Source organism: Metopolophium dirhodum, chromosome 9 (genome assembly GCF_019925205.1).
Source record: "Metopolophium dirhodum isolate CAU chromosome 9, ASM1992520v1, whole genome shotgun sequence".
Classification (NCBI taxonomy): domain Eukaryota; kingdom Metazoa; phylum Arthropoda; class Insecta; order Hemiptera; family Aphididae; genus Metopolophium; species Metopolophium dirhodum.
This window is the reverse complement of record NC_083568.1, coordinates 27831996-27853827: the sequence shown is the minus strand read 5'-3', so window position 1 is coordinate 27853827 and position 21832 is coordinate 27831996. Positions and strand designations below refer to the sequence as shown.

Genomic DNA, 21832 nt, shown 5'->3' with positions numbered 1-21832 from the left:
ACATACCTATTATCTAGTAGGTAATTGTTTGTTTTTAAATTATTTCCATTTATTTTTAATTAATGTGTAACTTTTGTGATAAAAGTGCTCCAAAACCAAAATGATCATACAAACCAATTTCCTTCTCTATCCATTGAATACATTCACTGTAATTATTAAATGTACTTATATGACTTTTAGCATTGAGTATCTATACTATCTATACTCAATGCTTTTAGTCTTAAATTATACTTAATAGTTTTATTATCAATGAATTTCTAACTAAACTCACATTTTATACATTAATTACTATACTCTCTTCAAAATAAGAATAGACCTCTGAGGCGGCAGTCAGGTAACACCCGTTTGCCACTCCTACCAAGTCACTAATCTATATACCTGCTGTGTTGTATAGCCCAAGTCCCTGCACACAAGCTGGCTGCCAAAGGCTATTCTTATTTTGAACAGAGTATAGATAATTTTTCTTGAAATAAATTAAGTTTTTCCAGCAGATGTTTTATTACATTATTAAGTAAAATACTAAACATGACTTGAATACCTATTAGTTAATTATTTTAATCCAGAGAAGAAGCAATGTGAGCAACAGTTCCTTCTCCGGCTCTCGATTAAACCGGGGGAAAAAAAAAAGTTAATTATTTTAATAGAAGTACCCTCTTTGCATATACATGATTACAAGTGGAATCCAATTTCTATAGATATTAAATTTAAATGAAAAATATAACACAACTTAGTATGAAAAACATAATATATTTTAAACAAAAGTTCATTTTATTTGGTTTTTGGAATCTTACGATCTCTATTACGATTTTTAACATTTGTAACATCATAAAAATCACTTCCAACCTTTTTCTTTTTATTTCGTAACATTAAGCTTCTTTTTTGTTTACTTGTAAGACTACTGATATAAGCCTCGTGTGCTTCTTGCAGTTTTTCTTCTTTTTCTCTCTTTTTCTCTTCTTCCTCATCGCTATCAGTTGAAGTAGCATTTTCATCTTCTTTAGTGGGTAAAGGAGTATTTACAGTTTCATCATCAGAATCATTTTCTACAGCAACATTCAAATCAGTTCTCTTAGTTATTGGTTCTTGATCAATAGCTGATAGAGGTTCTTCGAAACCAGGTGGTGGTTTATAATAAGGAATTTTTCCTCTTTGCCAATCATTTAATACCATTCTAGCACATAAGGCTAAGTCTGCATCACCACCTTTTAACAATTTACCAGATTTTATACCTAACTGCGATAAGAAGTCTTCACTATCCTCCCAACTTTCTATTCCATAAGTTTTAGACAAATGCTCAGCTTTTACTCGTTCCATTAAAGGTGGTATATATTGTTCTGGATCTGGCACAAGCTCAACTCTAACAACACCCTTTAATACTTTTTCCGTATCTGTTTCTAAATTAGCGGCATCGTATACTACTCCCGGGCAGTCAATGAGAAATATCCTTTTCATTAATGTTATGTACTGCCAAACTTTAGTTTCACCAGCAATTGGAGCTACTTTACAAACTTTTTTAGATCGTAAAGCATTGATGACAGAACTCTTACCAACATTGGGATATCCTATGAAACCAACACTGATTTGTTTACGTTCAGAATGTAATTTTGTGAACTGTCGCATTAAATTAATCACAGCACCTTTTCCAAAAGGATGAGTAAGTGAAGCATGAAATGCTACAGTTGGATATTCAGAACTAAGAATAGCAACCCACCTCTGAGTAACCCAAACAGGTACTAGATCGACTTTGTTTAATACAAATATTAAATGCTTATGAGGTTTTTCCCTTTTTAAAAAGTTCTCAATATGAGGACAGCGTGTTCCAGTAGGGTCTCTTACGTCCAAAACCATTACAACAACATCTGATGAGTCAATTACCTTATACAATTCACCCCAAATACGTCTACTTTGACCAGCAGCCATTATCCAATCTCGAGGAGCAGTTCTTTCTCCTGTATCCTCTCTTTCCAAGTCCAAATCTTTGTCATCTGAATATGACTCATTGATAGAATTTACAGTTTCCGATAATTGTTGTTCATCCCTTACCAATATATTTGGACGCTTGCGCGTTTTTTTTGAACCAAAGACACTTTCAAAACTTTCAGTTTCAAGAATATGTACGCGTTCATGTTTTTTTTTTTCATTTAAAAGGGTAATTGGCAATCCAGTAGGTTTCATAATTATATCATATGGGTTTTTAACTGCTTTACCTAATTCTTCTTGAAATTTTTGTAAAGCATTTTGCCCAATGACTCTAGTATTGTCAAACCATTTACGATTAGGTTCTACACGAGCCTGAGCACCACATGGTAACCAACCTTGAAATGGTGCTGCATGAATGATTTTACCTTTCCTATCTCGTTTGGCTTTGAAGTTTCTATACATTTGCAATCTTTTTATGGTAGCTTTTGTTCTCACCTTTGCTACACCCTTGAGATTTTCAGTTTTACGTTCTGGATTCATACTATGGGCAGACCTATTGAACCCTTGAGTTCTAGGCGCCTTAGTAGCGGAGCTTGTTTTAGCCATTTTTACCTACAAAAATATATTAAATTAGTATTCAATAAATCAATTGTGTATTAGTTATTAGACTTTATATTTTTAGGCCTATATATATCGTGTATATGTAATGTGTGTACCTCTATTTATTGCAATTAATAAATTCCTAAGGTTATAAAAATTGATTTTGAATTAAATTAGTTAGACAAAGGTCCTCATAAGAATCTTAAATTTACCTATTTGTCATCTGTGCTTTACAGTAACTGTATGACATCAGTTCATTGTTTATCTGCTTAACTAAATTTAATTGTTTGTTATAATTTAAAAAAAAAACCATATTTTGATCAATTTTATAAAAACAAATTGCTAAAACTAAGTAAGTAAGTTGTGTAGAAAACTTTGATAATACATAATGCCTATCGTATAAGTAATTGATAAGTCAAATCCTAATAAGAAAAATCGGGAAAGAAGAAAAGTTGAAGAAGTCTTGGGAAAGAGAATATGTTCAACAAGACCAGAAGATTGGGATTTGTATTAGAACGGATAATTAACCAAATTAATTACAGTTGACATGACAGAAGGATACAATTAAATGATGAATTTTGAAAAATAAATAAGGATGGCAGACTTGATTAACACCCAAAATCAATAGATCAACATGAAAGTATTTAAGTACCTATATTAACTATAGGTATAAGCATTTCCTAGGATCAAATATTTGAAGAAAAAAATGTAAAAATACATGTAGGTACACCCATAGACTTATTAACTAAATATTTAAATTAGTATTATAAATTGGTTAATAGGTTTACGGGTATACCTACCAATGATTTTCAAGGGGAAGGAATCAACACTAATTTTTAGAGCAGAAAGCAAAATAAAAAGGTTAGGTGTTATAAAATGATTGTGTATTGGTCAAATATGTACGTAATAGTTCACAAATCTGGAGATGTAAAGTATTTATTTATAATATATAAATTTAATTTTTTATATTGTTACTTACTTTTTTTATTTCTTGTATGTTCTTGTAATTCTCTTATTAGTTAATATTGTTAATAACTATATAATTACTAACTACTAGACAGTGGACACTGGAAGGCGGTAGTAGTAGCCACTATAGCCAGTAAGTAGTTTAATCTTTTTCTACGAAATAGTATCTATAGTGCTGCAGTAGTGCTAGTGTGGCCTGTGATTTGTGAGCACGAGGCACGTCGAGTAATCGACGACCTTATCGTATTAAATTATTCTGTGGTATTACTGTGATAGTACTATCTATTATGATAGATATATATATGATATTAGTACAAAAGATAGATTATACATTTTAAAAAATTAGTATTTACTTGCAAAATTTGACCTTACAAGTTACAATTTACTTACTACATTTTATAGTAATAGTAAGAAGCTAATATAACTAAAGATCTTACAATTATGAAAATATGCATTGAAATAAATGTAAATAAGATTATAATAGGAAAACAGAATAGATGATAACAGCGGTTAGCTTTTTTATCTATTGAATGTTTGAATAATGATAAAATTTAAATCCAAATTCTTAACTAATAAGTTCAAGTTAATAATTATTTGAATTAAAATAATTACTAAATAGTTAGTTATTGACATTTAACATGAGTGATTTAAAAATTACAAATCAAATTTTCTAATTGTAAAATCAAGGTCTGCTTTTATTATACACCACTAAAGTTATAGTTTAAAATTTAAATGTCTAAAAACAAATTTGTTACACAATATTTTTGTGTTTGTGATCAATCTTACAGCCAAAAACATCAACTAGTCAAACATATCAGACTTTGCGAATATGCCCAAAACCCCGGCGAAAAATGTTTTTTGCAGTATCCAGTTTCTAAATGTGAACTCGTTTATATAGATGGTAATCAAAACCCTAATAACGTCCGATCAACTGAACGATTCAAATGTGGGTGTGAAAAGAGTTTTCTGTCTAAAGGAGGTTATTACAGACATATAAAAAAGTGTCAACTACGTCCTAAACAACAGGTTGTAACTGGCAAAACTAAATGTAATGAACCTGGATGTTTATTGACGTTCAAGTACATAAGAGACTTTCGACAACATTTAAATGAGAAGCACCATATACAATTTGATGTTGAGGACAAAAAATTTGATACATATTCTGGTAAATTATATGGATATTTTCAGTTTTATTTTTTATTGAAAACTTAATTAGGTACATAATTGTTATTTACTTACTAGTATTTAATGGTTCAAATGTTTTAAATATTTTCCATTACAAATCACAGAGATAATAGATGCAAAATACTAGTTTATGAAGCTTATCAGATAATATAATATTGGTCTAATTTACTGTACTGGGGCCATAGCGTTCGCAAACTAAGTCCAAGAGGGCTGAAAGTCAACAAGCTTCATTTTAATTCATAATATACCCATACAACTACCTACCATGTTTAATTTTCCGCATCATATATCACACAAATTTTACCTCCAAGTTACCTGTTGCAGAAATATCACATTTTGTACATGGTATGGGTTGTACCATATTAAAATCAGCTAATAGATTCAAGTATCTACCACATAGATTTGAGCTGTTATAATGTTTACAACGCAGTAGACATCCCTCTATAATATGCAAATCAGTAATAACAATTTAGCAAATTAGGCAGTACCTTTTTTATAGCATACTTATAATACAATTTTAGAGGATATTATATACAGTTTAGGTTTATCATATATTATACTTACATAGTAATTATTATAATTATTATATATTTTACTTACATAGTTGCTTCTAAACTTAAATCTAAATTATTTTTTTTCTAGCTTTGTTGTTTATTATATACAACATAATACATTAGATACAAGGTGTCGAGTAAGGTGTCAATTTTCTCGAGTTTCTAAAAATATTATTTCTAAAACATGAATCTTATAATAAAAATTATAATTATAATTAATCTGTTCAAATTTTGATTTTTAGCACGCTCAATAAGCCTACATAAAGGGCATATTTATAGTACTTGAGATTTTTGTTTTTTGAACTTTTTTTTCTCCGTTTATCTATATTGTTGATTGGCTTGTTGATTGAACTGTACACTGTTGCATCATATTTTTAATAATTTATTTACAAAATCAAATGAGAGGAAAATATTAAATAATATTTAGTTATGAATTAAATTATATTTTATTATTAATTTAATAATATATTATTTTCAGACTTTTTAAATTGGAAAATTACTTATGAATCAGAAACTTGCAGTTGCTTCTACCATCGCAAAAATTTAACACGTAGTGCACGTAGAGTAGAATATTGGTATTGCAACCGTTCAGGTAGTTACCAGAGTGCATTACAAAGTCGAAGACGAAAGTTAAAATCTCAAGGAATTCTTAAAATAAATAATAATTGTACATCTTCAATAACTCTAACTGTAAATAAAATTGATGGAACTGTTCAAGCTGTTATACACCATACACATTATGGACATGACGCTGAACTTATACATTTACGAATCCCTAAAAGTGATAAACAAGAAATAGCTTCTAAATTATTACAAGGTGTTAATATTAAAGATATATTGTCATCATTTAAAGAAGATCGATTATCTAAACAAACTGAACGAAAGCATTTAATAAAACGAAGAGATATATTAAACATTTCAAAAAAGTATAATGTTAATACTATATTGCCAAAAATGCAACCATCAAAAAATAAAACAAATTATGAACTGGTTCAAGAAGCAACTGAACCTCCCGTTAAAGACTCATTAACAAATACGACAGAGGCTAATAAAAGACATTTTATTTCTTCTCAACTTGCATTATCTTTTGTGAGCCAAATTCATGAAAATGTTTGGAGAATTTCTATGGGAAATGTTTTAGTTTCAACATTTTCTTCAAATAATTATAATCAAGAAGTTTATAATGTAACTAAAAATTACATGGTATCATGTTCTGCTAATGATTGTAATTCTTATTGTAACTATTGTAATATTTGTTACCATGCATACTCTTGTACATGCTCAGACTTTTTATCAAAAAAAATTATTTGCGAACATGTTCATTTAACTGTAATATTTCAAGCAAATCCAGAGACTTATCAAAATGAAGATCATAGGGAAAGACATTTATATGGAAACCAAGATCATACAAAGTATACTCAAAATTGCACAGAACCTCCTAATTCACAACAACTTATTAAAAATGGAAACCAAGATCATACAAAGTATACTCAAAAATGCACAGAACCTCCTAATTTACAACAACTCATTAAAAATAGAAACCAAGATCATTCAAAGTATACTCAAAAATGCACAGAACCTCTTAATTCACAACCTATTAAAAATGAAAACCAAGATCATACAAAATATACTCGAAATTGCAAAGAATCTTCTATTTTACAACAATCTATTAAAAATGTTAAATTATGCGATCACTCAGAAAATAATGACATATATAAACTGAATATGAAAGCAGAAAACCTTAAGAGTGTAAAAACAAGATTGAAAAAATTGATGATGAATACATTACAAAAAATTGATGAATGTAATAACAGTGATTTATTAGAAAACTTGGAGAAACAAATTACCAATATATCATGTAATTTAGGCTGAGATTTATTAGAAAATGCTACTCAAAAAAGAAATGAAGTAGTACAAACTATGTTACCAGAAAAAAATATTGAAGTTTATTATGTTATTTAAACTGTGTTTAAAATGTTACATGAATAAATATTGCATCAATAAGACTTATATCATGTAAATAACTAAATTTTAAATCCATTAAATATAGTGTTATTTTGAATTTTGTATTTGAATTACTTAATTTGTGAACCAATTATATTAGTGTCACTCAAATAAAGTAATTGTATGAGAAAAAATAGGTTTTTTTGTCTACTTAATATGTACAAACTAATGAACTCTTATATTTAAATTAATTTATTATATAAGAAAAATTGTATTAACATACATCGTATTTATTTACAGAGAAATACATGTCCTTAATGTTGATCAATCCTATCCAATGCTTCTATAGTTAAAACACTATCTCCTCTTATAACCTGTAAATAATAAGTTTATTTAAATATGCATATTTATTTAATTTGCATTATAAGAAAAGAATAACATACCACCATCCCAATACTATTCACAACACCATCTTTGATTTTTTCTACTGTTTCATCCAATACAAGGTTCATAAATGGATCAAAGCCACGTAGCACGCCTGCTACCTGTCTATTCGCATTTAATTTTACTGCAATAAAAGTGAATTACATTATTAAAAAATATTTAATATTATTACAATCTTAGTTATAATAGAGAAGCATTCATACGTGACAGTTTTTTATCCAAGTATCTGAAAAAAGAAATATGCATAAGTTAAATACTTATTAAAATTTTTAATATTTATTACTAGATATCACAAGGGTCTTAGTAATTGTGTAGAGCGTGAATCAGTTTATGCCGCCATATAAAACACTTAATAAGTTATAAATAATAAAAAGATATGATTGAAAAGTGAATTAAACACGACATGCCATGAATAATATTTAAACTAGTCGGTGACTTTTGTATTTTACAATTTACCTTTTTAACTCCGGCGGATGGGCTTTACTCATTTTGTTAGATTTCTGGAATTAAATAATATTATAATATTATAATAGTAGACAGTTGACGTTGTAAACTGCAGAGTGATTTTTAATTTGAGATTCGACATGAAACGATGTTTATCCTAGTCAACAGTGTTCACTGTTCAGTGTTTACTGTTTACGTCTGGCCTACGATTGGTCTAACTAATGTACCAAGTGTGTTCGGTCGGTATGAAACAGAATACCACTTTATCCTAATCATGGAATAAACAGTATATTGGACGTGTATTTTGAATAATAATATAGCACAATATAAGCTTTGCGTCTTTAGTCTTTACTTATTGAAATAATAATAATTATAAAAAAGTATTTTCTTCAACAATATAAATCAGGAATTAGGCCCAAACAGCCTTTAATTAAATATCGTTCAATGCGAGTTATTTTGTTTTTTTTAATGTTTTTATGATAATGAAAATTGATAAAAGATAATAAATATGTAAGGGTTGGCTAAACCGCAATAAAAAAACGTGTTGTGTGTCAAGTAAGGTTATGATAATATTTTCTTTCCTTTCTTTGAAATATTGGAACGCAGACTCGTACTGCGTTGTAAGAGTAAACCAAAACCACTACTACTAGAAAAGTTACTCTTAAATACTTGTAATAATATTTTATTTAGTTTAATATAATTTAAAATCAATCAGACAATATGGTTTTATACAACTTCAAAAAGATCACGGTCGTACCTACCGCAAAGGTAACAAAAAATAGTTTATATAATATAATATTATTAATTTATTGTATTATAATAAAGTTTGTAACTAATTTAATACTAATGCTTAATTTTTGTTTTAGGACTTTATTAACATTATGTTATCAAAAACTCAACGTAAGACACCAACTGTTGTTCATAAACATTATAAAATATCCAGAATACGTTCTTTCTATACGCGTAAAGTACGATATACGCAACAGAATTTCAATGAGCGCCTGTCCATGATCATTCAAGAATTTCCCAAATTAGATGTATGGATTCTTTTGAATTATAATAACATTTAATTTATTATGTAATTAATTAATTTGGAAATTTTTTGCAGAATATTCATCCGTTTTATGCTGATTTAATGAATATACTTTACGATAAGGACCATTACAAACTTGCTCTTGGACAACTTAATCAAGCTAGACATCTTATTGACAAGTAATTACATTTTATACCTAATTATAATTTTGTTGACATGAAATTTAAAGATATATTTGCTCATAGTGTTGGTAAAGATTATGTTCGTCTAATGAAATTTGGTGATTCATTATATCGTTGTAAAATGCTGAAGAAAGCAGCTCTTGGACGGTAAATTATTTTTATCTACTTATAGAAAAAAATTTGAAGTATTGGTTTATTTTATATATTTTCAAAATAATGTAGGATGGCTACAATTATGAAAAGGCAAGCTCCCAATTTGGTTTATTTAGAACAAGTTCGTCAGCATTTATCACGTTTACCATCGATTGATCCATACACTAGAACATTAATATTATGTGGTTTTCCTAATGTTGGAAAATCCAGTTTCTTAAACAAGGTAAACAATGTTAAATTCATAATTTAGTAACTAACAATTTTAATTTGATTTTATATATTTATATAGATAACCAGAGCTGATGTAGAAGTCCATTCATACGCATTCACAACAAAAAGTTTGTATGTTGGACATACAGATTACAAATATTTACGTTGGCAAGTGGTGGACACCCCAGGAGTATTAGACCATCCTTTAGAAGAAAGAAATGTTATTGAAATGCAGGCAGTTACTGCTTTGGCCCATTTGAGAGCTGCTATTCTTTATTTCATAGATGTTTCTGAACAATGTGGTCACTCAATTGCTGAACAAGTTAAGCTTTACGAGTCTATAAAACCATTATTTACCAACAAGGTAAGTGTTTCACAAATATTTGTTGTTTGAATTAATTCTAACCTAAAATTTCCTTACCCTAAATGGTTTTAAATTTCACCTTTTTATATTTCATAAAAGGTAAAATACCAAAACTATAGTACCTATTAAAAAAAGGCGATGGGTTATCTTAATGTAATCTCTTTAGTGGTTTATACTGATATAATTTTATTAATTTCTACTAAAATATCTTATATATTTTATTATACTTTGTTTACTATTATTATTATTATTTATTATTGTTTTTTAGCCATTATTAGTAGTATGTAACAAAGTTGATGTTACACCAATGGATCAGTTAAGTGAGGCTAGCCGTGAAGCATTAAGTATTTTTGAAAAAAATAATGTCCCATTGTTGTCAATGTCTGCCGTAACCGATGAAGGTGTTATGGAAGTTAAACAGCAGGTAATTTTGATAATATTTATTTTATTCTTAATATTTTATGTTTATAATTTTGTGTTTATTATTAGGCATGTGATACTCTCTTAGCTTATCGTATTGAAAACAAAATCCAAGCTAAGAAGGTTGACTCAATTTTGAACCGTTTACATGTAGCTCTGCCTAAAACTCGAGATGAAAAAGAACGACCTGCTTGTATACCAGGTATATTTCTTATTTCTTATTAAATTAGTTTTTAGTTTTTCAATAACATATTATTTTATTTATTTCCATAGAAAGCGTATTACAAAAACAAAGATTGGCTGAGCTTCAAGAATTTAAAAAGAAGCTTGAGAAAAATTTGGAAGATGAGCTCGGAGATGATTATATTTTGGACCTTAAAAAGAGTTATGATCTACCTGAAGAATTTAAATATGACATAATACCAGAATTTTGGAACGGAAGAAACATTGCTGATTTCATTCATGCGGAATTATTACAGGTACACTATTTAAAAAAAACTTAAAATGTGTGTATAATTTTTTCTAATGTTATCATAAAATCTTGATCTAACTGAACATTTTATAATAAAAAATGTAGAAAGTTGAAGAACTTGAAAAAGAAGAAGCACTTAGAGAAGAAGCTGGATATTATGCTGTACCTAAAATTGAAATTGATGAAACACTGCGAGAAATTAAAGAATTGGCTCAAAAGATCAGAGATCGGAAGATTATTAACCGTAATGAAAGTAGAATTTCTCGTCAATCTAGTAAACCTATAACACCTAGAACCGCCCCAGCTCAAGCCCGAGGTCGAAGTGCTACAGACTTTAGAAGCCGTATGGAAGATCTTGGTGTTGACATGGAGGACACTGATGAAGTAATAACATTTTAATTTTAAATGTACTTATTCTAAATATGTCTTTTTTTTTTTTAATTTTTAGGCTCATTTCACAAAAACTCGCGGTCGTGCTCGTTCATTAACAAGGTCCCAGTCAAGAACAAATGCCAAAAAACCACGTTTGGGATCTATGCATCGCTCAGTATCTACATCAAGAAGCCAGAGTAGAGTACCAAGAAATCAATCTGGTGTTCGTGACTCTTCGGTATGTGTTATTTCTTTTTTCTTCATATCTGTAAATAACTTACAAAATAAATATGAATGCTCAAATTATTTATTCAATTTATCAGATGCAATTGAAACTTAAACAAGTGGCGCATAAAGCAATTGCGAAGAAAGTTAAGAAGCAAGGTCTTAAAGGTGAAGCCGATAGATTCATTGGAACCAAACGACCTAAACACTTGTTTGCCGGTAAAAGAGGCATTGGTAAAACAGAAAGACGTTAATTTATTTACGTTATACTTTATTTTTTCAAATAATTTGAATTTCTTTCTAAAACAAGTTTTTAAAAGTATTTTGAATAAATTTAAAAAAAAATCAACATGTTATATGAATATTATTTTATCTGTTTTATATAAAATGGAATAGTACAACATAATATTGATTTGTATGTTAATGTTATGTATTTTGACTAATAAACATGGATAATCGTATTCAATTAAGTTATTATTGATATTTTTATTTTGCATGTGTTTAGTGTTAACTTAAGCATTACATAACTTTATTAACTAATATAGTAATAGATAATATATAATCTTTGATTTATTAAACCTAGTATATTTTATCAATAATATAACTAATATAATATAATGCATGCACAGTGCAATAGTTACAAATTACAATGCAAAAATTATTATTTGGATATGATTATTATTACAAACAAAAAGTTCTATAATTTACTGAACATCAAAAAAATAATTTTTTAAAATAACATTTGTATGTTCTCTTTTAATTGCCAAAAACAAGATTTTCCTTTATAAAAAAAAAGTCTGATATTCCTTATGTAATTGTGTATCAGTGTGTAAAAATGCATAAAAACAACTCAATATTATAAATAATACAAATTACAGTTATTGTTTATTCCACTATTATTATTATAAGATTCAGGTATATTATTTTTGTTATGTATAACTTTTCATCAATCAAAATAATCTAATTTAAGTCTATTATTGTTCAATTTCTAATATAGGGTTCTATTACGTCATTATAATACTATAAATACTGTAGTTTTTTTTATGCGGTCCCGAAAACAAAATATCAAAGATTATAAATGTTCTACCCGTCTTTGAAATTGGAGTAGATACCTCATCCGTGAACAGACAGTGTGTTTAAAAAACATTTTTTTTACCATCAACAATAACTTAAATTCTTATTCATACCATTAATTGTATTAAGAATAAGAAGTTTGATACTTATTGAATTTTTATAGACATTTTGAAGTAGAAAATGGTGTATCTGTTGACTATTGTTATTTATTATTAGGTAATACAGTATGTATGTACTCTAATTTTTTTTTTTAAGATTTTCGTAATTGCCAGGAGAAGGTTTTTACGAAAAAAAATGTTAGGAAAACCCACCGGATAAGTAGGAAATCTGGATGTAAAAAATACAACAGTGGCGCAACAGTGTATTATATTCTATTGGTTAATCGGGCATGTTTGTTGATTTGTATTATTATTTTTTGTCAATATATATATGAATGTTTGTGTGTAGATTAGACCTCTAGGAATAAGATGAGTTAATTTAAAAAGGGTTAAATTTTGTTTTTTTTTATTCATCTGATATTAGTATGGTTAGGTTAGGATTTTGATTATATAAATCCACCGTATTATATCAAAATAAACTTGGTATAACTTTGATATTTTAGAGTTAAATCATACACTTACGTAGGTACAAACAGCACGGGGTCTGTGATCTACCGCAGGTAGACTGCCTACCTGATGATATACTGCTGCGAATCAGAATTTTTATTCCGGGCAACAGAAAAGTTAAGATAAATCCAGGACATCATACACCGAATATTAAATAACAAATTGAACAAAGTTTGTACATTTAACGGGTAACGATGTGCACGGGATCAACTGGTAATATAATATAAAAAGTACCTATTCTAACTTATTATGGTACCTACTGATGATGATTGATGAATGATGATATAACTTGGACAATATTTATGAAAGGAGATTATTTTACGAAAATGTTATCGAGGATTTATTGTTTTGTCTCTATAACTATACACTTAAATAAGTAGGTATGTATTTACATATGCCATATGCATGCAAATGTGCAATGTATATTATAATAAAATTACATGCTTAGAAACGTCTAATACACAATTAATAGCACCTCCACAATTTTGTGGACAAGGTAAGTAAATGGAAAATTAGGTGCTTCAGCATCCCCAGTTTCTTCATTGAATTTGCGCCACTGGCGTACTTATTCATGTATTCATCGAATATTAATATATTATTAATTATTACAAAATGTATATTATACATACCTGTATGGTGATTTTTTTTTTATCACAAACCACTCATTATTTCAAAAAGTATTAATGTTTTTGAAAATATTTTTTTTTATATGGTTTACAGATGTCACAATACAATAGTTTTAAAAAATATATATTTTCTATCCTTAAATTTTTTTAAATTTTTACTTTTTTGAATGACGACATACAGTTTTAATTAATTCTTCGAAGGCGGAATATTTTTCTAAGGATTTTGATACATAAAAATCAATTTTAGGAATAGAGTTATAAGTATTTAAAGTTTAGATGAGTGGAGTTTTACTCGGCTACTCTGTAAAATGTTGTCCACGACTTCGCGTATCTAAACTTAAAATACTTATGAGTTATAACTCATAAGTTACTGTTCGTACATTTGATTTTTAAGAATAGAAATGATCAGAAAAATATTCCACTTTCAAGAATTAAATTAAAACTGTATGTCGTTTAAAAAACAAATAAAAAATATTTTAAAATAATATTTTTTAAAAAAAACGTTGTTTCGTAACAACTTGAAACCATGTGAAACAAATATTTTCAAAAACATTATTTCTAAAAAAAATAATGAGTGGTTCATGATAAAATAATCATCTAGTAGATATAGTATTAAAATATTATTTAAATTGTAGGTAGAAGGTATAGGTACTCACTACTCCCATGATAAAATAATATGTTTATAATTTATATATAATTTGTCATGAGAACAGCTAAGCTGTTACCTACTTGCCACTTGGTGACTTTTTTTATTTTTATTTTTACTATCTAACAAGGCCTTTTGCAGCTTCTACTAAGTTCCTCCGTATTCTACTGTATGTTTGATAAGTAGGTATAATTTATTTATTTAAGTTTTAAACGGGCCAGGCCCAATTACATAAATTAGTTTATGTATTATGGTTTATTTATTGATTTATTATCTGCTCTGATAGTCTGGTGGACATATTTTGTGCTACAAGTTGTGACCCACCATTTGAATACAATAAATAACTTGTTATAAAAATGTAAGTCATTTAAAGCATTTTTGAATTAAAATTTAGTGGTATTTTGAGTTTTTTCAAAGAGAATCTAAATAAATAAGTAATTATTTCAATGAAATTTTTAGTTGTGTCACCTGCTGACACTGTTGTTATCTCATTTGTGTCTTTTGATCCAGTGATAATGTTTTTCCTTTGCGTTTAAAATAAAAAAAAAATCAGGACACTTCTTATTGTTACATTTTAGCTGCACATTTTTATAAAAAAATTTATAATGTTTTATGAATTTGGTATACATCGGTATTTGGCGTACGGTTGAAAATGGTGAAGAAAATATTATGCGATTACTGTAATATAACGTTTGCAGACAACTTATCAAGTCGTAATCTACATTTCAACAGCAACTCGCACAAAAAGAACAGAAGAAATTATTTTTCGTTGTATAAAGGTACATACAGTTTTAATAAGTGCATGAATGTATACAATGTCAATGTTAAAGTATAATTTCAGACGCAATAACATTATTTCTCGAGGAACGTCAAAAACAACCGTGTCGTCGATTTAGAACTACTGGACAGTGTCAATTCGGTTCTAACTGTAACTATTCTCATTACACCTTTGAACAATTAATTAGTCTAATCAATCAAGGTAAATTTTATTTCATACTTTCCCTGATTTATGTATTTTATATTTGTAACAACACGATAAAGCATGGTTCACAATTAACAATTACAATGGTTGAAGCCTATTTATTATATTTGCATAAAAAAATCTCTGTATATTTTATTAGGTAAAGAGTGGCACCATGAAAGTAAATATTAGTCTACTTTAACCATTAACTATTAGTTACATATAAGTCATAATTTAAATTTATTTATTTTCTATTATTTTTGTACATGAATATGTGTATGTATGTGTATACAAATATATACATATTTATATTATGTGCAATTACTAATGTGTATGTACACTTTTATAAAACCAAATGGGTAATTTAAATATAGTATATTGACTATTAAATTTTGGGTTATTATATAGATAGGTACCAAAAGTCATGATTCCAATGATAACATTTTTTCATTTTTTCAATTAAGCAATAATTTTAACTACAAAACAATCAATACTTTTAAGGTAGAAAGTGGAGTGTATCGATATCGAACGTTCAAGAAGTTAAATGTGCAATATGCAAGCAAGCGTACCGACCCGTATCGGACTTCTTAACTTAAATACGAGTCGGTACGTATTAAAAATCTTAACTTTGTCCCACAAATAAAAACAGAAAGAATACCTAGATCACAGTAAATAATTTTTAATAGTTTTATTTTTATTTTTTTCTTAAGGTATTATAAAAATAAAAAGTTAATTACAAACAATTCTGTTTTTATGTTGTTAGGAAGCAATCTACCTTATATTTTACTCTTATTTTTCCATTAAATACTTAATTAAAATTATTTTTCATACCACGGCTGTATAATTTATTTCTGTTCTTAGTTATATTATGTATATATTAATTATTATTGAATCAAGCATTAACATTACTTTATTTCAGAGTTTTTTATATATTATTATTAAAAAATGTAGTTATTTTGTTTTTTATTGATAGTAATATTCAATGCAATACATTTTATGAACCTCTGGATAGGATTTAATTATCAAAATGGATCCTTTATCTATTTATTAATTTACATATTATGTTACTCCTTAAAAAAGTAAGCTAATTTGGAGACTAAATATTTGTCTAATATTAAGCTTTGTCAAATTATATTCAGTGGTATTAATTTTTATTTTTTACTGTATATTTTGCTTATACTGTATATAGTTTTATTTCAAACAAAGTTTTATACTAGCTTAAATATATATACATAATATTGCCTTTTATTTAAATATATATATTTAATGATTCGGCTTTAAATTTCTGATTTTTAGTATCCTTATTCCCTGCTCTTAAGGTATTTAACAAAATAAACCAATAACATAAATAAAAATTAATATAATTTATCTAAATGTTTATAAATAATAAATTAATATATGAACTATATACATTTAACCTTGAAAGCTACTAAAAATTTACTAGATAGTAACAATTATAATAATAAACCATTATAGGTATTGATATTTTATTATATTATTTAAACTAATGCATTTTGTTCACAATGTAAATATAATTACACCATTTATAATTGCGACTTGTTAGACTTATTTGGGTTTTAATAATTAAATAAAAATATATTTTACTTGAAATCTACCTTCATAATAATGTCCGTTGTTAATTATGCATACACTATAAGTATATTTTTATTTTTATTTAAAAATTATTAATGAATAAAAATCATATTTATCTGGCCAGTGTTACATTTAATCTCTGAAATCTAAAAATATAAATTTCTTGATACATTTAATGCCTTATTTTGACCAAGTTTCAAGTTGAATATAAAAAAAATTATTAATGTATGTCCATTGAAATTCTTAGTTATGATTTTATGAATATTGTTTATGAGGAACTTATTAATCAAATTAAATACATTAATTTAGTAAATTATTTTGTAATCAAGGAAGCAGAATTTTGTTTCCTGTAGCCTTGTTTTATTTAGAGGATGTTACACGTAGATTAAAGTATCACTATTTCATGTGCAAAAATAGCAACAATTTTATGTAATTATATGAATTAAAAATTTTAGAATAAAACATATAGGTACATTACAATTATAACAAACAATTTTTTAGGCAACTTGTGGTATTTTATTCTATTATATAAAATATATTATTCCATATAAATTGTTTAGGTATATACTCTTTTTTTATCAGTTACTTAAAAATAATATGTTGTTCAAAATATAGTGTTTAGAAAAAATTCATGATATTATGCATTCAGAATTATTATTTTAGTTATAGTTGTTTTACTTCTAATATACAAGAGATCTTTGTTAACTGCATTTGCTATATCCTATATGCCATAATATGTATGCAACAGAGATATAAAAAACCTTCATGGACATCTTCTGGGGAAAGATATTGGGGTGATACCCATGACACCAACTGTGGCCATAAAATGTTATTTTTATCTTAATTAATATTCCCGATTTATATTGAACAAATAATAACTTATAAAATATTTTATTTATTTTTTCAGAAAACCAAAAAAAAATTTGTAGACAAGTGGAAAACATTAATTCAATTCCAACATTTGATTCTTGGTTAATAAAGTATCAACAGAGTTTATACACTAGAAGTACAGGCAGTGAAACAAATACCAAAAACTTACAATTAAATTATCAATATAGAAATTTACCATCTTTAGCTCCTATCGCTAATTTTGATAAACTAAAGAGTATAACTCTAAACACTTGGTCGTGAGTGTAATATTAACTAACAATTAAAGAAACATTTTAATCAATTAATGCTCTATATTATTTGATTACTCAGGAGTTTCCAAGGATGACATCTATAGTTCATCAAAAAAACGGAACAGATTTAAACAACTCAATTTCTTCATCTACATTGAATTCTAATTCCAATATGATCTTCTACAAGTCTGAGTTTCATGAGCAGTCTGAAAACAATGCTCTACCAAACAAACCAGTTCAAGACTGTTTGACTGATAATCCTAAACTAAATATTTCTATTAGTAATGTAGTAACAAACTTCAGTTTAAAATCACATTTAAACTTACGATACTTAGCTCTAAATGGTCACAATATAGAATACAGACGTGAAAATGGAATGTTAACAATGAAACTACGTAAGCCAAATGCCACAGCCACTATTTGGTCTAGTGGGAAAATTGCTTGTACAGGTTCTACATCTGAAACTCATGCTAAAATTGCATCCAGACGTTTTGCTAGAATCATTCAAAAACTTGGTTATCACAATGCTAAATTTAGCAGTTATAGGATTGTCAATGTTCTTGGATCATGTTCATTACCGTTTCCGATTAAAGTCATACAGTTTTCGGAAAAGTATAAAACTATTGCTCAGTATGAACCCGAGTTACATCCTGGTGTTACTTTTAAGATCAAAGAATTAAAAGCTACATTGAAAATATTTTCAACAGGCAGTATTACAGTAACTGCTCCAAGTGTAGGCAATGTTTACCAGGCAATCGAGCAAATTTATCCCATGGTATTTCCATTTCGTCGCGAGAAAACCGCAGAAGATGAAAGAGTAATTCGCAAATTAATGACAAAAAAACGTAATTTCACTGAAATTGATGAAAATGTATCAATTTATAACTCGGCAAACAGTGTAACAAAACGAAATTGTGATGGATTAGCCATTGGCATAGTTAAAGTTGAAAATAATTTAGAAAATATTATCAAACAAAAATATGAAAATGATCTCTGAAAAATATTTCAGTTACCCAAACTGAACACCACTTACAGTTTAGCACATAACAGCAGAATTTTTTTTATAATTTTTGTCAAGTCTTAAATGTTTAAAAATAAATCATAACTTAAAATGGAATTATTAATATTTTTAAAATGATCATTATGATAAATGTACAAAAATTAATTTTTTTTAGCATTTTACTTTAGTTGTAAGCTAATAAAATCTAGATAACTAGTCTTTGTGTTTTACAAAATGTACATGTATACATGTAATATTTATATTATATCTATATATTTTTTTTTGTGTGTTAATGTTCCTCGTTAGTTACAAAAATAATTTTGCTTTTAAGCTTTTTCCTCATATTATTATTTTTTTTTTTTGTTCCATTAGTTATAAAAATAAACATTTTTATGAAGTTTCCAAATAATTTCTCATGAATTTTAGTATGAACAGCAGTAATTAAAGCAATAATAATAATTTTAATATTAATTTTTTTTGTAAATGAGTAAATAAGAAGATTTGTTGCTTTTTATATTATTGGTGCATTGGATATTATTTTGCAAAAAAAATTCATTTCTTCGGGAAATTAACAAATTAATGTCATTATCATATTTATGTTTTTTGTGCATATGTGCATTAGTTATGATTACTTTTAGTTGATAAATAAATAATTATTATAGGTTTTATTTTGCTCTGCTTATTATTAAAATAATAAAATAAATTCTTGTGATCTATAAAAGTATTTTTATTTTTTGACATATTATATGTTGTGTCCTACTAGTTCCTTCATCAGACAATTTTGCATTTAATTCAAAAGTAAGAACTATGTCAATATCAAACGCGATCAGCTGTTTTTATATCATTTTATATCATTTTATAGGTTTAAGATAATGATAACTTATAATACCTTAGTTAAATTTTATGATATAAAATTAAACGTTTATTATAGTCATCTATACTGTGATTTAAATATTGAATTATTAAATAAGTAATAACAATTAACAAATCATAATAATATGAAGATCTGAAAAACTCCGTTAGAGAATGGGTTGTAAATACAAAATGTGACATTAATGGCTATGATACAGGTGAATAGTTAACAATACTTAAAAGTTTTAAAATACATTATTTCTTATCAAACTCAATTTATTTGATTTACAAGGTAGGACATATTATATTTTTGTGTTGAAGGTATAAGAAAATTAAATTCTGATAGTAGAAATCAAATTAATGTATTTAGAAATTCAATAGAAAACCTAGAGCTGTATGCTTGATAAGTGGAAAGTCAACAAAAACAATCGGAAGTTGTAGAAGAAAGAATACGTACCTACCTATTAAACTAGGTAATTACATATTAATAGTGATACTTACTTACCTACCTATTTTAAGCATGGCATTTTGAATATTATAAGTCATTTACTATGTACCTATAATTCTTTAGGTTCCATATTTCTATCCTGATACATTATTCTGCCAAACATTTATGATTTTACAAATATTACATAATTAAAATTGGACGTTTTAAGTTTTAATTTAAGGATATTGTACAGAAATGTACCTACTGATATAGTGATACTATTTATTTGATTACCTAACTATGTATATACAATATGTGCAGAAGAATAAAATAATTATTATAGTTGGTAGGTATTAAAAATAATAAATACTTTGGAATAAAATAATAAAAATTTGCTTCTTTTTATAATACACGATAAATTAAGTAGGTATCTATATACTTAACTACATATACGCCACTTATAGAATAAAAAACTGATTATTAAAATCACAATTAATGTAGGGATGTATTAAAATCTAAAAAGAAATTTTATGTAATATGTATATGATATTTGAGTAGGTATTAAAGTAGTTAAATAAGCTTAAAAATTAAAATGTATCATGCTTTTTACCACTGTAGAAACACGATTTAGTGGCCCCTACCTACTTTACCCTTTTGGGTAAACCTTTACAACATCATCCTCTATTTCAGTATAATTTTTTGTATGCCGTTATTTACCTATAATCTATCAATTAATATCATACCTATTTATTTCAAGTGTCCGATATTTGTAACTTATATTATTATTCGTTAGAAGTGGATAGCCGACTACCCGACTATTACAATTTGTAACGATTATGAATGATAAATATTTTACCAATGATCATCGTAGTGAACTAGACGTCTAGACTGTTTGAATATTGTTATAATGATTTTTTTATTTCTACAGATTTAAATAATTTTGAACACTTTCTAAAATAGGTACCTACTTATTTTTATTTATTGTCTTTAATTTAACATTTATTTTGAATACCTACCTTAATAAATTATCATTTTAATATCATAATGTCATGACTCGTGAGTAAAAATTAAAAACCACAAAACCAGTTCTTCTTAACTCGTTATCAGCTTACAAATCGGGATAATGCAGTTCTATATTTATTTAACTACATTCATTCAATCGTACATTATTATAATAATAATTATGTATGTATTTTTTCTCTATAAACAGAACAATAATCTAATAGGTCATCGTCGTTAACGGGCAAATAAAACGATTATTTTACTCAGTTTAAAGTTATAACTTAGGGCCCGTATTACAATCGTTAAACCACCGAATTCGGCCGGTAAAATCAATGGGTTAGGCGTAACCGAGGTTTAAACTATGATTGTAAAACAGTCCCTTAGCCACTTAGGTATGAAAAAGTATGTATAATATATGCATATATTTATTTATAGAA

The 21832-nt window shown here is 26.9% G+C and overlaps 5 protein-coding genes and 1 long non-coding RNA gene across 6 annotated transcripts; 4 read left to right on the top strand and 2 right to left on the bottom strand.

Annotated features, from left to right (window-relative positions):
• Positions 1 to 727: 727 nt before the first annotated feature.
• LOC132952967 (nucleolar GTP-binding protein 2) lies at positions 728 to 3745 on the bottom strand. Its single transcript, XM_061025499.1, has 2 exons — positions 3500 to 3745; positions 728 to 2532 (listed from the first exon to the last, which is right to left on the bottom strand). Exon 2 carries the CDS (start codon positions 2524 to 2526, stop codon positions 769 to 771), a length of 1758 nt encoding a protein of 585 aa, XP_060881482.1. The 5' UTR covers positions 2527 to 2532; positions 3500 to 3745; the 3' UTR covers positions 728 to 768.
• A 266-nt stretch (positions 3746 to 4011) lies between these two features.
• On the top strand, positions 4012 to 7260 carry LOC132952966 (uncharacterized). Its single transcript, XM_061025498.1, has 2 exons — positions 4012 to 4651; positions 5704 to 7260. Exons 1-2 carry the CDS (start codon positions 4219 to 4221, stop codon positions 7095 to 7097), a joined length of 1827 nt encoding a protein of 608 aa, XP_060881481.1. The 5' UTR covers positions 4012 to 4218; the 3' UTR covers positions 7098 to 7260.
• A 145-nt stretch (positions 7261 to 7405) lies between these two features.
• LOC132952969 (probable small nuclear ribonucleoprotein G) lies at positions 7406 to 8266 on the bottom strand. The gene is made up of 4 exons (XM_061025502.1): positions 8070 to 8266; positions 7817 to 7839; positions 7613 to 7737; positions 7406 to 7543 (listed from the first exon to the last, which is right to left on the bottom strand). The coding sequence occupies exons 1-4, from the start codon at positions 8099 to 8101 to the stop codon at positions 7484 to 7486; spliced, it is 240 nt and encodes a 79-aa protein (XP_060881485.1). The 5' UTR covers positions 8102 to 8266; the 3' UTR covers positions 7406 to 7483.
• Positions 8267 to 8638: 372 nt separating this feature from the next.
• LOC132952964 (nucleolar GTP-binding protein 1) lies at positions 8639 to 11958 on the top strand. Its single transcript, XM_061025497.1, has 12 exons — positions 8639 to 8825; positions 8924 to 9094; positions 9166 to 9269; positions 9336 to 9419; positions 9495 to 9648; positions 9715 to 9999; positions 10268 to 10423; positions 10489 to 10621; positions 10693 to 10898; positions 10997 to 11275; positions 11340 to 11501; positions 11587 to 11958. The coding sequence occupies exons 1-12, from the start codon at positions 8778 to 8780 to the stop codon at positions 11740 to 11742; spliced, it is 1938 nt and encodes a 645-aa protein (XP_060881480.1). The 5' UTR covers positions 8639 to 8777; the 3' UTR covers positions 11743 to 11958.
• Positions 11959 to 15079: 3121 nt separating this feature from the next.
• On the top strand, positions 15080 to 15418 carry LOC132952665 (uncharacterized). The gene is made up of 2 exons (XR_009665482.1): positions 15080 to 15218; positions 15270 to 15418. It is a non-coding gene; the product is annotated as an uncharacterized LOC132952665 (long non-coding RNA).
• Positions 15419 to 15435: 17 nt separating this feature from the next.
• LOC132952663 (TATA box-binding protein-like 1) lies at positions 15436 to 19825 on the top strand. Its single transcript, XM_061025018.1, has 3 exons — positions 15436 to 16006; positions 17901 to 18120; positions 18194 to 19825. The coding sequence occupies exon 3, from the start codon at positions 18206 to 18208 to the stop codon at positions 19109 to 19111; it is 906 nt and encodes a 301-aa protein (XP_060881001.1). The 5' UTR covers positions 15436 to 16006; positions 17901 to 18120; positions 18194 to 18205; the 3' UTR covers positions 19112 to 19825.
• Positions 19826 to 21832: the final 2007 nt, after the last annotated feature.

Coding starts and splice junctions, on each gene's coding strand:
- LOC132952967 (XM_061025499.1), bottom strand. CDS start 2,526: ATGGCTAAAACAAGCTCCGCTACTAAGGCGCCTAGAACTCAAGGGTTC.
- LOC132952966 (XM_061025498.1), top strand. CDS start 4,219: ATGTCTAAAAACAAATTTGTTACACAATATTTTTGTGTTTGTGATCAA. Junction 4,652..5,703: donor AAAATTTGATACATATTCTG/GTAAATTATATG, acceptor TATTATTTTCAG/ACTTTTTAAATTGGAAAATT.
- LOC132952969 (XM_061025502.1), bottom strand. CDS start 8,101: ATGAGTAAAGCCCATCCGCCGGAGTTAAAAAG. Junction 7,840..8,069: donor CATCCGCCGGAGTTAAAAAG/GTAAATTGTAAA, acceptor TTCTTTTTTCAG/ATACTTGGATAAAAAACTGT. Junction 7,544..7,612: donor TGAATAGTATTGGGATGGTG/GTATGTTATTCT, acceptor TATTATTTACAG/GTTATAAGAGGAGATAGTGT.
- LOC132952964 (XM_061025497.1), top strand. CDS start 8,778: ATGGTTTTATACAACTTCAAAAAGATCACGGTCGTACCTACCGCAAAG. Junction 8,826..8,923: donor CGGTCGTACCTACCGCAAAG/GTAACAAAAAAT, acceptor TTTTTGTTTTAG/GACTTTATTAACATTATGTT. Junction 11,502..11,586: donor CTGGTGTTCGTGACTCTTCG/GTATGTGTTATT, acceptor TCAATTTATCAG/ATGCAATTGAAACTTAAACA.
- LOC132952663 (XM_061025018.1), top strand. CDS start 18,206: ATGACATCTATAGTTCATCAAAAAAACGGAACAGATTTAAACAACTCA.